This window comes from Podarcis cretensis (genome assembly GCF_951804945.1).
Source record: "Podarcis cretensis genome assembly, chromosome: 2".
In the NCBI taxonomy this organism is placed as follows: domain Eukaryota; kingdom Metazoa; phylum Chordata; class Lepidosauria; order Squamata; family Lacertidae; genus Podarcis; species Podarcis cretensis.
Window position 1 is genome coordinate 30,431,329 of NC_137171.1, and position 13,684 is coordinate 30,445,012.

The following is a 13,684-nucleotide window of genomic DNA, read 5'->3' on the forward strand; positions in this document are numbered from 1 at the left end:
TCCCACAGGAAGAAAGTCAATGCTGTGTGTTATAAGAAAAAACTGCTCCTTTTCCCTTATGGGGTACCCAAGAGCCCATATAGAGTCCTTTTTTAGGTTCTCTATCGGTAGGAGAAAATAACAGAGGCCAACCAGAGAATATTGAGAAGCAAAGCAGCTAGTAAACCTGATCTTTATTAAAGCTGTTGCAACACACAGGAGGCAGGAAGAGAACCCCGAACCATGCGTGCAAGCCCTTATATAGACTTTTGAACTGCCCACCCTGGAGCTCAAGACCACCCCTCCATACATCATACATACATCATGGAAGGGGTGTAGCCCAAGACCACTCCCCAATACATCATACTTACATCAAAGAAGGGGCGGACTACAACAGAAATCTGAGTGCCTTGTTTTTATCCTGTTTGCCAGGTTACCTGATTGGATTACCTGGGCATCCAGGCCACTCTTTTGTTATGATAACTACTCAATTCCTGAATCCAGGTCACAGGCTCACCCTATTCATATCTTAAATGTACCCTTGAGACAGGATTTGTGAGCAAAGAGATGATGGGGAGGCTCCCCATTTTCTTCGACCTTGCAGAGAAATATTTGAGGTCAATTTGGAAGAGACAAAATGGTTTCAGGATTTTTCTTGTACTGATTCAGACATGTAGTTTAAATATTTATGATTGTGTTTGCCTGGTACATTTATTTTATATCTTAGACCTTATAATTCCCATAACATTGTGAATTGACCCATAGTAGATATTTGCATGCACCTTGATAAACAAACCAGTTCGTCCGTCCATAATTTGATGTGTGCAATGCATCCTGATAGTTGCTGGGGGGGCAGGATGTATTCATTGTGTGAATCAGTTTCTCCCTTGGATAGAGGATAAAACTTGTATAACTTGCTTGCTTCACCTTTGGAAGAAGGTGCAGGATATAAATTTAATAAATAAATAATCACACCGGAATGTTGGTCAGCTGCTGTGTTCACTGGCGGCCCTCGGGGTCACAAATTTCAGCTGTGCGATGCCAAAGAATTTGCCAAACCCCCCACCTCTCACCTTCCATTCTACATCATAGTTGCAGTGCCCCTGAGACTTGGCACCCAGTGTGACCAAACCACCTCTGCTGTGATCATTGTAATTGCTTACAGGAGGCCAAGAGATGAGAGGCTGAGGTTGCAATTTTAATCGCCACTTAGGTGGGAGCAAGTCCAATTCCCCCCATGCCTTTAAAAACAAAAACAAAAAACTTGTACAGTGGTACCTCGGGTTAAGTACTTAATTCGTTCCGGAGGTCCGTTCTTAACCTGAAACTGTTCTTAACCTGAAGCACCACTTTAGCTAGTGGGGCCTCCCGCTGCCGCTGCACCGCCACTGCACGATTTCTGTTCTCATCCTGAAGCAAAGTTCTTAACCCGAGGTACTATTTTCTGGGTTAGCGGAGTCTGTAACCTGAAGCGTATGTAACCCAAGGTACCACTGTATTAATTTTCTCTCAGCAAAACATTGCATTTATTAAATTATCACTTACTTCAAGCGGAGCAAGGCTGCTTGAAATGCCCCCCCCATGCTGAATTTGGGGAAATAATTATTTCACCTCTGTTCAGTGGATCAGCAGAACCAGACAATGACTTGAAACTCATTCCTTTTCAACTTTTTATTTATTTCACTCAGCGAAAAAAATGAAAAAGAAGGCAGATTCCTTTTGAAACGCAAAACAAGTGGTGTTGAGATGCTGCAAGCGGCTTGTTACAAGAGAAGCGTAATTAGGAGGAGAGCCAGGAGGAGGAATCCAAATGAGGGAGAGAGAGATGTAGAAGTATTGTTGGCTTGGGTACATGTCACATTTTTTATAGGACCGTCGTTACCAAAAACACCCTCTTTGTGTGTTTTTAACAGGCTACAGGAAGATTCACTTATGCAGCCCTTCATGTTGTAGTTTATGACATTCTCGTCTGTCGATGTAACAAAACTAACGCAGTAAGTGTCTGACCCAGTACAATCCACCACTTCTGCGGTACACTTTCCTGTGGGAGAAAAGCAGCCCGGGCAAGACTTTCCATTGGGCTTGGTGCTCAGTGGTGGAAACGTAGGAGTGGCCGGTGTGCAGTCAATCTCCTTACAACAGGTGATGCTTTCCCGCGTGAAATCCCCTTTGCCATGAGTCACCTCGATCAATCCCAATTTGCAGGTCTCGGAGGATGCACAGCTCTTGCTTATTTTTTTGTCTTTTGAACTGGGGACTTCCAGCAGAGAGATTGAACATGCATCTTGGCCACTGAGACAAGGCCGCTTCAGACCTGTGCAGTTGTTTGTTCCCTCGCAAGACTCACATTCCAAAGAGGCACCTGTAGATAGAAGCACAGAGATCAGGAAAAAAATCCAGGAGAGCGTTCATGGTGATGGGAAGGGCACAGAGAGAGACCTAAGTGTTTTAACCATCACAGGGAAGTAAATGTGGGAGCCTGGAGCACCTCAGCTGGCTTTGCAGAGGTGAAGCAGGCCTCACTGCTATGTGGGCTGGAGGGCAGGGAGCAAGCCTCCTTGAACTCAGTAGGTTTTACTTCCAAAGTAGCCCTTCTTAGGATTGCACTGTGTGAAAGCACCTCTGTGCATTTAATGGACATGCAACATGGAGAAAGGACATCAGTAAGAGAGCCAGGAACAAACCATGGCTTCAGATCCTGGCTATGTTCTGAAGCCATAGTTCTGTAAGTTCAAATGTCCTAGGGATACAGGGAAGAGACGAAGAGAGCAGCATGCAAGCCTGAGGGTTATTCTCATAGATGGAAACCATGGTCATTACTTTCAAAACTAATACAGTACTATGCCAGTATGCTAAGACAAACTTAAGAGTTCACATTTTATGGAGTCTTCTGCCCATTGCCAGCAAAGGTTACCTTTGATTGAAACCTCATGTCCTTGGGGATGTTATCCATGGGACCATTTAATCTATTTTTTTTAAATAGATATTTATTAAAGTTTCCAAAAATAGTACAAAAAAGAAAAAACAACAAAGATAGAAGAATACAAAAATATAAAAATACAAAAAATAAAAACAATTTAAAAACACGTAGTTTCCATTCACTTAATTTCTTTTACCTTATTTTCCCGACCTCCTCACACCTCCCTTTCTTATATCCCCATTCAGATTATTTATTCAGCAAATCCTCTTCATTAATTCTGATACTTATTTCAAAACCTTGTTTTCCCTATCTCTTGGCCTTTCAGCTGGAAACCATTTAATTTCTTTCCAACATCATTCTAACGTTCATTAATTTTACAATATTTCTGCAAATAGTCTTTAAATTTCTTCCAATCTTCTTCCACCGCCTCTTTTCCCTGGTCACGGATTCTGCCGGTCATTTCTGCCAGACCCATAGGGACCATTTAATCTATCCCTTGCTAATGAGCTCTTTTCTTCCTCTCTGTTTTGCCTCATGGGTGACCCCCAAATCTACTTTACCACCTTCCTGGAAGTGGGGGGGGGGGTCAACCTCTCTCTCTATAGGTCATTTAACAGATCACAGCTACTCTCCAATGAGAGATGTCTGGTTGTTTATTCCAAGTTGCAGGACCTATCTGAGCTTTAGTAAAATGCAACTGGGAGGAGAGCCTGCCCCAGAAATAGCAGAGAGCCCTATGACTGGTAAATCCCCCAGCAGCCATCAAACCATAGAAGGAGTTTTTTGTTTTAACTTCTGTGTTCAATTACAACATTAGGCATATTGGAGTGAGCTGTGAAAGAAGCAGCGTCATTGAGTTTGGGGAGAATGGCACTCATTTGCAGATTACCTTGTTAATAGTTATTAGTTAAAATAGGCTACTGCTTGGTGTAGGGACGCAGGTGGCGCTGTGGGTTAAAGCCTCAGCGCCTAGGGCTTGCCGATCGAAAGGTCGGCGGTTCAAATCCCTGCGGCGGGGTGCGCTCCCGCTGCTCGGTCCCAGCGCCTGCCAACCTAGCAGTTCGAAAGCACCTCCGGGTGCAAGTAGATAAATAGGGACCGCTTACCAGCGGGAAGGTAAACGGCGTTTCCGTGTGCGGCTCTGGCTCTGGCTCTGGCCAGAGCAGCGATGTCACGCTGGCCACGTGACCCGGAAGTGTCTCCGGACAGCGCTGGCCCCTGGCCTCTTAAGTGAGATGCGTGCACAATCCCAGAGTCTGTCAAGACTGGCCCGTACGGGCAGGGGTACCTTTACCTTTACCTTTACCTTACTGCTTGGTGTACCTGCTGTAGAGCTAATGTTGGGGAACCAGGCTGAAGGTCCTCCTCAATTTCCTTCTGCTTTTCTACACCCCTCTTCATAGTAGCTAGTACTGAATGCTGTTGAATGCTCAGGTAACCTGATCCCAACTCACTGGCTGCAGAGTAGACTAGCCTGTGTGGTTTAGAGGGGGAAATGTTCATTTTGTAGATCTTGTAGATCTTCCCACGCTGGAAGAATGGCAGATGAAGATGATAGACTATATGGGACTGGCAGAAATGACCGGCAGAATCCGAGACCAGGGGAAAGAGTCGGCGGAAGAAGATTGGAAGAAGTTTAAAGACTATTTGCAGAAATATTGTAAAATTAATGAATGTTAGAATGATGTTGGACAGAAATTAAGTGGTTTCCAGCTGTAATGCCTTAAGAGATATGGAAAATAAGGTTTTGAAATAAGCAAAAACTAATGGTGAGGATTTGCTGAATTAATAATTTGAAATGGAATATAAGAAAGGGAGGTATGAGGAGGTCCGGAAAATAAGTTAAAAGAAAATAAGTAAAGGGAAATTTTATGTGTTTTTAGTTGTTTTATTTTTGTATTTTTGTTCTTTTATTTCTTTTTGTTTCACAATGTATTATTCTGGAAAATTTCAATAAATATCTTATTAAAAAAAAAAGAAAATGTTCATTTTGGGCAACATTTCAGCTCAGTATGTAGGAAAGGTAAATGTGTTCTGTATTGGACCCATTTTTTTTTTTTTTTTTACATTTCTCCATGTCAAATGTCATTATAATGCACAGAAGTCCTTTGGTGCCTGAAGCAAGTGTGGTCCACCAGAGGTTGTTCGGCTACAAATTGGATCACTCTTAGCAATTGGCCACGCTGCCTGGGGCCAGTGAGAATCAAAGCCCCATATCTGGAGGGCTGCAGATCCCCCCCCACCCCTATGATAAAGGATGATGATGATTACAGCTCCTTAGCTAGAACACATCCATTGAAATCAATATATGACTAACAGTGGGTACCACCCTAGGAGTCAATTCTGGTCTATAAAACAGCACAATATCTGGGGTTTGATGGTTCAGGTAAGGCATCCTTAGCCATGCTAGTAACACCCTCCTCCCCCCGATGCTTTGAACTGCCAGCTTCCATCAGCCCCAGCCAGCATGGCCAATGTTCAGGAATTATGGGAGTTGTATTTCGAAACATCTGCAGGGGCACCAGGTTGGAAAAGTCTGATACAAGGGACTTTCTAAGGATGTCACTGAAATTCTACAGTGCTGACCTTACTCATCAGAATTTACCAGTTTGGATTTAATCAGTTAATTGACCGGTTTGTTGGTTGCATCCTTGAATGCTTTGGTTGCAGTTCTACTGAAAGTTTCCTAAGGAGTAAAATCATACCTGCATTTTTGGCCAGCATGTTCTGTGTGACATTTAAGGATCCGTCATGTGGCTCAGGTGTAATCTCCAGGAGTTCGCAAAGCAGGGCATAAATATTCACACTTTCAAAAGGATCCACCTCCAGACCTTTCTTAAAGGCTGGTCCCACAGCTCGGAATATAGTCTTCATGTTCATAACCTCATTGTCAAATCCATGTTCGCCTTTATTGAATTGCACTTTGATTCTCTGAAAAGGAAGGACAGGGCATAACCTACTGCACGTTTTGCCTTGGTACTTCCCCAGCTTTCCTATGCAGTAACAAAGCAACGAAGCAGCACATTTTTCATCTGTTGTGCTGTATATCAGGGCCAGTCCTACCATTAGGCACAGTGGGTAGTACAAAAGTGAGCTATTTGAAATGTGCCTTGCGTCCCCTAAGCTAGCTTCGCAGCAACTGATAAATGAACTTCAAAACTGAGAGCTTTATATTTCCTGAACAAACATGCATACTACCTGGTTGCTATAACCCAATGTATTGTTTTGCAATTAAGAGCGCCTCTATACAACCTAAGAGCACAACCTCTGGCTGTGCAGTCCATGTACATGGCAGATAAGAGACAGATTTCTGTTTGTCTCTATACACCTGTAAGGATACTAAGCAAGGTCTTGTTTGAAGAGTGAGTCTGCAATCGTAACCTCTAAGGAAGAATCGTGATGGAACACAGCCAGAGCTTACTCCTGGCTAAACATGCATGAGATTGTGCTGCGAGGCTGCAGTTCTTTGCAAGCTTATGGGAAGTGCACCCACTGAACAAAGTGACACTTGCTTCTGAGTGTGTATGTATGCATGGGAATGGGCTGTAAGTGTCCATAAGAAAAAGCTGTTAATTACTGGGCAAAATTGTTTCTCTGAATGAGACAGGAAGCTCTCTGAATGCAACACTTCCTTAGTAGAGTCCTAAGTATCCATAATGTAACAACTGCAAAAATCAGGATGACATAAAATAAAAGCATGAGGTCATCCATATGAACTCTGATATTCAAAATAGGTTGGATCTACACTGACCTTTTTAATGTTTTTAGAACAATATTAGCTATATCCTTCTAAAACGTCACAGGGCATACTGCTAAAAAAAGTTCATTACCTCCGCAGTTTCCCTTACTGCAGGTTCATGGTTGCTCTGCAGCGCCTTCTGGTGTCACATTTTAATAATGCATTGTTAATGTTCTAAGCAACACATAACGTGTTGCTTACATTTTTGAAATTATTTCCTTAACCCTTTCTTAATGTTATAAACCATGAGTGTAGATCCGTTCATAGCCTCTCCTGGATTCTAACACTTGTGATAACTTGCTAGTTCCTGAGTCCACTAGGAAGTCTACTGTAATAAATATAACATAAAATGTACTTTAACTTGATCTGTTTGAGAGATGATTGAAGTTAAGGTGTGTGTGTGTGTGAATACAAACATGTTAAACATTTACTTTAACTAAATTGTTAAAAATCTGGTTTAAGCAAAATTTCTAATATAAACCCAATTTTTAAAAATATATTGAACCCATCTGGTTCCGTGTAAATGCCACGTGAAGCAGTCAACCTGTCATATTTACATCAATGCCTCCACTAGAAACAAAACAGGGGGGAATAAATGTTATCAGAATATCACCATAATTAATCACTAGGCTTAGGTTATGTTATGTTGCAAAGGCTCTCATATTGCTCAACTGGATCCATATTCCCGATTCAAGGTTTCCCACAAGAACCAGGATTTCAAAATTAGCCCTTTTTCAGATTCCTTGGTCAACAGAATGGATTTGGGGAGCTTACGATAGGAGATGGGAACATATAAATTACAAGAGCAGAGCTCAGTTCAAAGGCACCCTTAGGTGGCGGCCATAGAAGTGGCAACCCTCTTCCTACTCTTGTCTTTCTTCAGAAGGAAAGGCAGCATGAGAAAAGTAAGGCCAAAGAAGGTCCGTTCTGGTGACTCCACCACCACATACCACTAGGTGGACAGGATGCATCCATGCTTGTTCAGTGGGAATGGAAAGCAAGGATTACAAGCAGACAGAAACAGAGAACTCTTTTGCCAGAATGCACAAAGGGACAGCATCTACTACTAGGACTGGCTCTGCCAGGCAGCAGGGTGAAGTGACTGCTTTAGGCAGCACCATCAAGGAGATAAAAGAAGACAGGGATTGCTGTCAAACTAGACTTTTTCAAGTGTTGGCCCTTGCAGTGGTGGATTTAGGAGAACGTGACTGGTTTGCCTGCACTTATGCTGCAGAGGGTGCTGCAACAATGATGTAGAATGGGGATGTGGGGAGTGGGGATGCCGAATTTTAGCGCCACACAGGTCGCCACTGAAATCTGAAAGCCCAAAGTCTGCCAGTGTGGGAAGGTGCTATTTGGACTCCAATTCAGGCACTGAAACATCACTGTCTGTGCTTCCCCCTGCCCTCCTAAGTAGACTTCCATTCCGTTTCTCATGCACAAAACAGAAGACCGAATAAGGAAAGAAAAGAGATAAGCTGGAAGTACAGTGGATAAGACCATACATACCCCGTGGATCACGTAGCCGGGGTCACCGTACAGCACAAGAGGCGTGATCCGTGTGTTGTTGGCATAACGAAACCTCCTGGGGAATTCCTCCTTCTTGTAGACATGGAGCTTGGGGTGAGCATTTTTCAGGGCTTCATAAACTTGTTCTAGTTTCCCTGGCTTTGGTTCCAGTAGACCATGTGGCCCATAGTCTACCAGCTCAAACTTAATGTCCTGGAAAGAGAAGTTCTGCACTTTCTGAAGGTGAATTTCATCTGTTTTTATCACCGTTTCCATGCCGTGGTCAGATGTGATGATCATGTTGAGGTTTGAGCTCAGGCCTGTCTCCTCAAGGCGCTGCCTCAAGTAACCCACCGTCCGGTCCACCTGGCTGACCATGTCTTTCCTCTCCTGGGATTCTGGGCCATATTTGTGTCCAGTGGAGTCGGGCTCACCAAAGTAAAGGGCAACAAAGTCAAGGTTTTCCTCGAGGAACCACTTCATGACTATGTCAATGTTCTGCCTCCACTCGGTCTCGTTGTTGTACTTGTGAAAGAGTTTCTCCACCTTCTTCACCATCACCTGCTCTCCATGATAGGTGGCATTTCCCCCAGGGAAGAAGAGGGAGGCTGTCTTCAAACCCTAGGATGAAAAATCACAGACCTAGAAACTGGCACAATAATTGATCCGAGCTGCATATGATGCAAACACAGGTTTCCTGGCCTTGGGTGCACAATTGGGCATCCTAAATCTATAGCCCTCAAGATTGCAGAGAAAGCCTTGGAAATGCATTGCCAGTAGTATAGGGCGAACCCTCAAAAGCCAGCACAAAGCTGGGCAGCTCAGGGCTTGCCAGAGCATCCAGTGATGCAGGTGGATGAGGCTTAAGTGCCTCTGTAAAGCTCTTCCTTTCCCCCCATGCATCTGTTTGTCTGCTAAGCAAAGCAGAAACAAATATTTATTATTCATTCATTCATTAAATAAAACCATATGTGGAAAGAAACTCATAACTGCATGCAATGTCAGTTTGGGTCCTTTATTGGGGTGATTCTGCATGCAGCAGAAGGAAAGTGTTGCTCTAGGATCAGGGCAGTCCAGTCCCCATCAGGGAAATGAACAGGAAGACCCTCAAATTCAGCTGGGCTGGCTGGCCAGATTTTGAAGTAGGTGAAGTAATAGGCATCACCATCTAAAGAAGAAACCCCCTGTGAAACCATCAAGTCCAGAGTGCACCTTTTGGGAGAGGCCCATAGATCCTGCCCCAACACATGGTGGCTTGGCTTCCACCAGGAGATGATTCAAAGGAAGGCATCCATATGTCATATTGTGTCTCTGGGCACCGAGCACAAAGATATACAGCAGTTCTCCCGAGATTTCTTGCCGTATGTGTGGCCTCTGTCATCGTGATGTGTGCTTTGGTAGCCATAATCACAGAGAGGCCATTTTCTGACATCCATCACTTTGCCATCCTGCTACATGATGGGGGCTCATCTGATGTCCAGCTCCTTGGGGGGAGGCCCTTCAACAAAGGGCCCAATGTTTCTACCCCTTGAGGGAAGGCCCTTCAACAGAAACATCTTTGACAACCTTTCTCCAAGTCTTCTGGCCGTGGTAATGAATTCCTAAAAACATCTTCAACGGGCTGATTCTCCAATTGATTTTAAGATAGTAGTTTTAGGACAGGGTTGGGGGAACCTGTGACCCTTCTCAGTGTTTCCCAAACTTGGGTCTCCAGCTGTTTTTTGGACTACAACCCCCGTCATCCCTAGCTAGCAGGACCAATGGTCAGGGGTGATGGGAATTGAGATGATGTTGCTGGGCTCCCTCTCCCAACAGCCCCAGCCAGCCTGGCCACTGAGAACAAAGCCTGGAGGGCACCAGCTTCCCCCCATCTCTACTTAAGAAAAACCTGTGATATTACCAATGTCTGTGAAGATGGTATGTGCCTGGATGCTTTAGTTAGCAAGACCAGGGATGGGCTTGATGAAAATGATGCAGAGGTAGATGCAAAACTAACTTCATGAGAATGTGGAGCTTGTTGGTCTGTCTGTCTGTCTGTCTGTCTGTCTGTCTGTCTGTCTGTCTGTATCTTTCAGTGGCAAGTTCCAGAAGAGGGCCCCCATTTTGTTCCCTAGAAGTGTTGTGGGTTTATGGCTTACCTGCCTTTGTGCTGTGATCCAGATGGGGAGGCTGCCATTATCCCACCACTCAGACTTCCCCTGTGTGTTGTAATAAGGAAGCTTCTGTCCGGTGCTGACATTGTACCACATGTTGTGAACCACACCATGGTTCTCAATGTATTTTCCTGCCAGGGGAGAGTCGAACTTGGCATTAGTTACAAGCTGTCTGCTAGTAGGAGTGGGTGGGTACATCTCCATTTGCCGTTCTTGCTGGACTGGGAACTCATCCCCAGGGGCCACTGTGTCAGAGTCCCTTCCATAAGAACATTAAGAAGAGCCTGCTGTATCAGGCCAATGTCTGGCAACTAGATGCTTGTGAGAAACCTGCAAGCAGGATTTGAGCACCAGAGCACTCCCACCTCCTGTGGTTTCCAGCAACTTCCATTACTGAAGACAGCTGGAGACCCAAACATTCAGAGCCCTCAGCTGCAGACCAGTCAAGTCTTTGCAAATGGTAGGATCTTCCCAAGTTAGCCCTTGAACTTTGCAGACTCTGATGGACTCCCTGTCTTATAATTGGCAGGAGACTGGTGCAGAACCTTCTTGGGGCAGATCAGCCTCAATTCTAGATATTCTTCCAGTAGATTGTTGCCAGCATGAAATTGCTATGTCCCCTTCTTCTCAGGCTCATTTTGCTCTGTTTCCCCTGCCTATGTCTCTTCTTTGCCCTCTGCTATGGGCCAACTGCTATCTCACCTATGCCTGTTCCAGCATCACAGAAACTGATGCCAAATAATTCCCATGGATGTGGCTTAGATGCCACCCTTGGATCCACATGCCAGTGTGTCACTGATGGTTGACCTGGCTCTTGAGAATCTAGCACAGCTAGGAGTCTAGGAAGGTGATGCTGTTTTGGACTTCAAATCTTATCAGCCCATATCACAGGTTTTGCCCTTCACATTTTTAGCCTTAAACAACTTGGGGCCAGGTCTCAGGTGGGGCAGTGCTAAGAGTAATGCATGTCCAAGAGGTTTGTTTAAAATGCACCCCAAACTGAGCCTTTAGCATTATGGCTCCTGTCCTTAAAGAGCTGCCACTTCTGCTTCCTAGGGCCCCACTGTCCTGTCCTCATCTCTCCCAAGTGACCGGGCACTCACCTGTAAGCAGAGTGAAGTGGCAAGGGCTCGTCTGGGTGACAAAGGGAGGTGTGATGTAGCGGGCCTTCACCCCATCATAAGCCATGGCATCCAAATTGGGGGTGTCCACATCCTGGTCATAATTCCACCGGAAACCATCGAAGGAAACCAAAAGGAGCTTGCTGCGGTTGCTTGCCCTTTGCAAAGGGGCACAAGTTCCGAGAGCAAGGAGGGTAGCCACCAAGCCCAAGGAAGCAAACATCTTTCCAGGAAGGCAAGAGAGAGAGAGAGAGAGCAGGGAGAGAGTAAACATAGGAAAGGCACGGGTTATATATGCATGGCAGGGTCTCAAGTTCACAGCTCTATCTGATCCACCTTTCTACACTTGGCTTGGGAACAAGTTCCTGCTGGGGTTCAAACTGTTTGTCAGCTTAATGCACAGTCAGCTTAATGTCGTTTTGTGCGTGTGCATGGATACATGTGTGTGTTGAACATGCGGAATTTGATGATAGTTCAGGCTTTATTTCTCTCCTCCCCCCCACTCGACTCTCAGCACTGTAATAGGGCATGAACTGTCTTGCTATCAGTCCTGGAAGACCTGCAAGTTGATGTGGCTGGATGGGGAATGGAAATAACACTAGAGTCAGCTGTGGAGGAGGACTTCTGGCAAGGCAAGATGGTGAGCGCCATGGCAGTGTCAAACTCCTAGGGACCAACAGCACCAACCAGCTGCCTGGCTGGTCCCTGCGCCACCTTCACCACCACTAACACAATCAAAGGGGGAGCCCAGGGCATCCAAAACAACAAGCGAAGAGGCCGCACAGAGCCTCCTCCTCCAGATCATTATCCCATGGGGACTGAGAGCACCTCAACAAAGCTCTGGGACCTGGAGGCCTCTGGAGCTATACAAATAACGAAGTGGAGCCACACCCCTAACCGTGAACCAACTTATAGCTGCAACCGCCACCACTGCCACCGCCACCCAAGGGAGAACACCATGATGGAAACCAGAGTGCACGGAAACACCACATTCCACACCTTCCACATTCAAGAACAGTCTAGCAAAAGATTTCCCTCCTTTCAAGAAGGCATGGATGGAAGGTTTGCAAAGTATCCCAACAGATATGTCATGTGTTAACAAATGTTTTGGAGCTAGACATGTAAACTGGCTAGAAGATCATCATCATCGTGTCTTGTTTTTATCACTTTAAAAGAGTTTGGATATGCAGAAATCAGCAGCGTGAAGTTTTTATTGACACAGATCTAAGTATTATCACTCCTTGCTCATTGGTGCAGATCTTGGGCCATGAAAGGACCCCCAACCCTAACTGGAGGGGGAACCTTCAGAAATTAGACTCATGTCCTAGGTTGCATGGTAGAGCAGCCCTGTTCCAAAATACGGTAAGTGGTATTTCCTTAAGAGAAGAGGCCAGAGAAGCAGCAGTGCCATAGGCCTCTGACAAAAACAGCTGCCAGCAATCATTGACAAGCTGCATCTTTTCAATCTCAATCATTCATTCCCCAATGCCTCTCCAAAGCTGTTCATACAGGGTGGGAGGAAAGGGGAAAAAGCTAATTAAAAAGGAAAGTATTAAAATTCATCAAAATGGGGCAATCTAAAATGCGAGCAGGCATAACTAAATGAAATAGATAATATACCATCACCAAGAAGCTGAAATACAAAAACAATCTCTCTGTATCCCTCTTTCTGTACTCTGCTTCTCCAGTTCTCCAGCCTGAAGATACCTGGTTCCACGCGTTTCTCTTCTGCTGCCCTCTGGTGTACAGAGCTCCTTCCATGAACATATATGCCGATCTGAACATGCATGTTGCAGTGTCCCTCTCTTCCTTCCTGCCCTTCTGTAAATTCTCCCTTGCTGCCCCCAGCACATAGAGCTCCTTCCTTGCACATGTATGTTGATCAGTGCTCTCTCCCCCCCACCCCCCACTTTTTACCTTTCCAAACCATCTCTGTTGTTTTGGGTTTGCTCCCTTAATCCCAGCTGCAACCAAGTTTGGAGCACGTGTAATAGCGTTTGTCCATGTCCCTCCCTCCCAACCCTTGTCTCTCCTTCACCTCCTTCTGTTGTTCTCCCAATTGCACTTCCAATGACAGAGCTGGATCGAGGAACACCAGCTCCTTCAGGGAGAGTGGGGCTCCAACCAGGGCTGGCAACTTACTGACTTGGATGTTTATTGATAGCACTGCATAAGGCAGCATTTCTCAAACTGTGTTCCTGAAAACCTGGGGGTTCCAAAGGTTAAATCAATAGTGCATGGCAGAATGGCACAGGCAAGGACA

At 45.2% G+C, this 13,684-nt stretch overlaps 1 protein-coding gene across 1 annotated transcript; it reads right to left on the reverse strand.

Moving 5' to 3' along the window:
• Nucleotides 1-1,635: 1,635 nt before the first annotated feature.
• Nucleotides 1,636-13,477, reverse strand: ENPP7 (ectonucleotide pyrophosphatase/phosphodiesterase 7). The gene is made up of 6 exons (XM_079967668.1): nucleotides 13,460-13,477; nucleotides 11,404-11,644; nucleotides 10,286-10,431; nucleotides 8,148-8,768; nucleotides 5,605-5,830; nucleotides 1,636-2,341 (listed from the first exon to the last, which is right to left on the reverse strand). Exons 2-6 carry the CDS (start codon nucleotides 11,642-11,644, stop codon nucleotides 1,743-1,745), a joined length of 1,833 nt encoding a protein of 610 aa, XP_079823794.1. The 5' UTR covers nucleotides 13,460-13,477; the 3' UTR covers nucleotides 1,636-1,742.
• Between the last annotated feature and the right edge of the window lie 207 nt (nucleotides 13,478-13,684).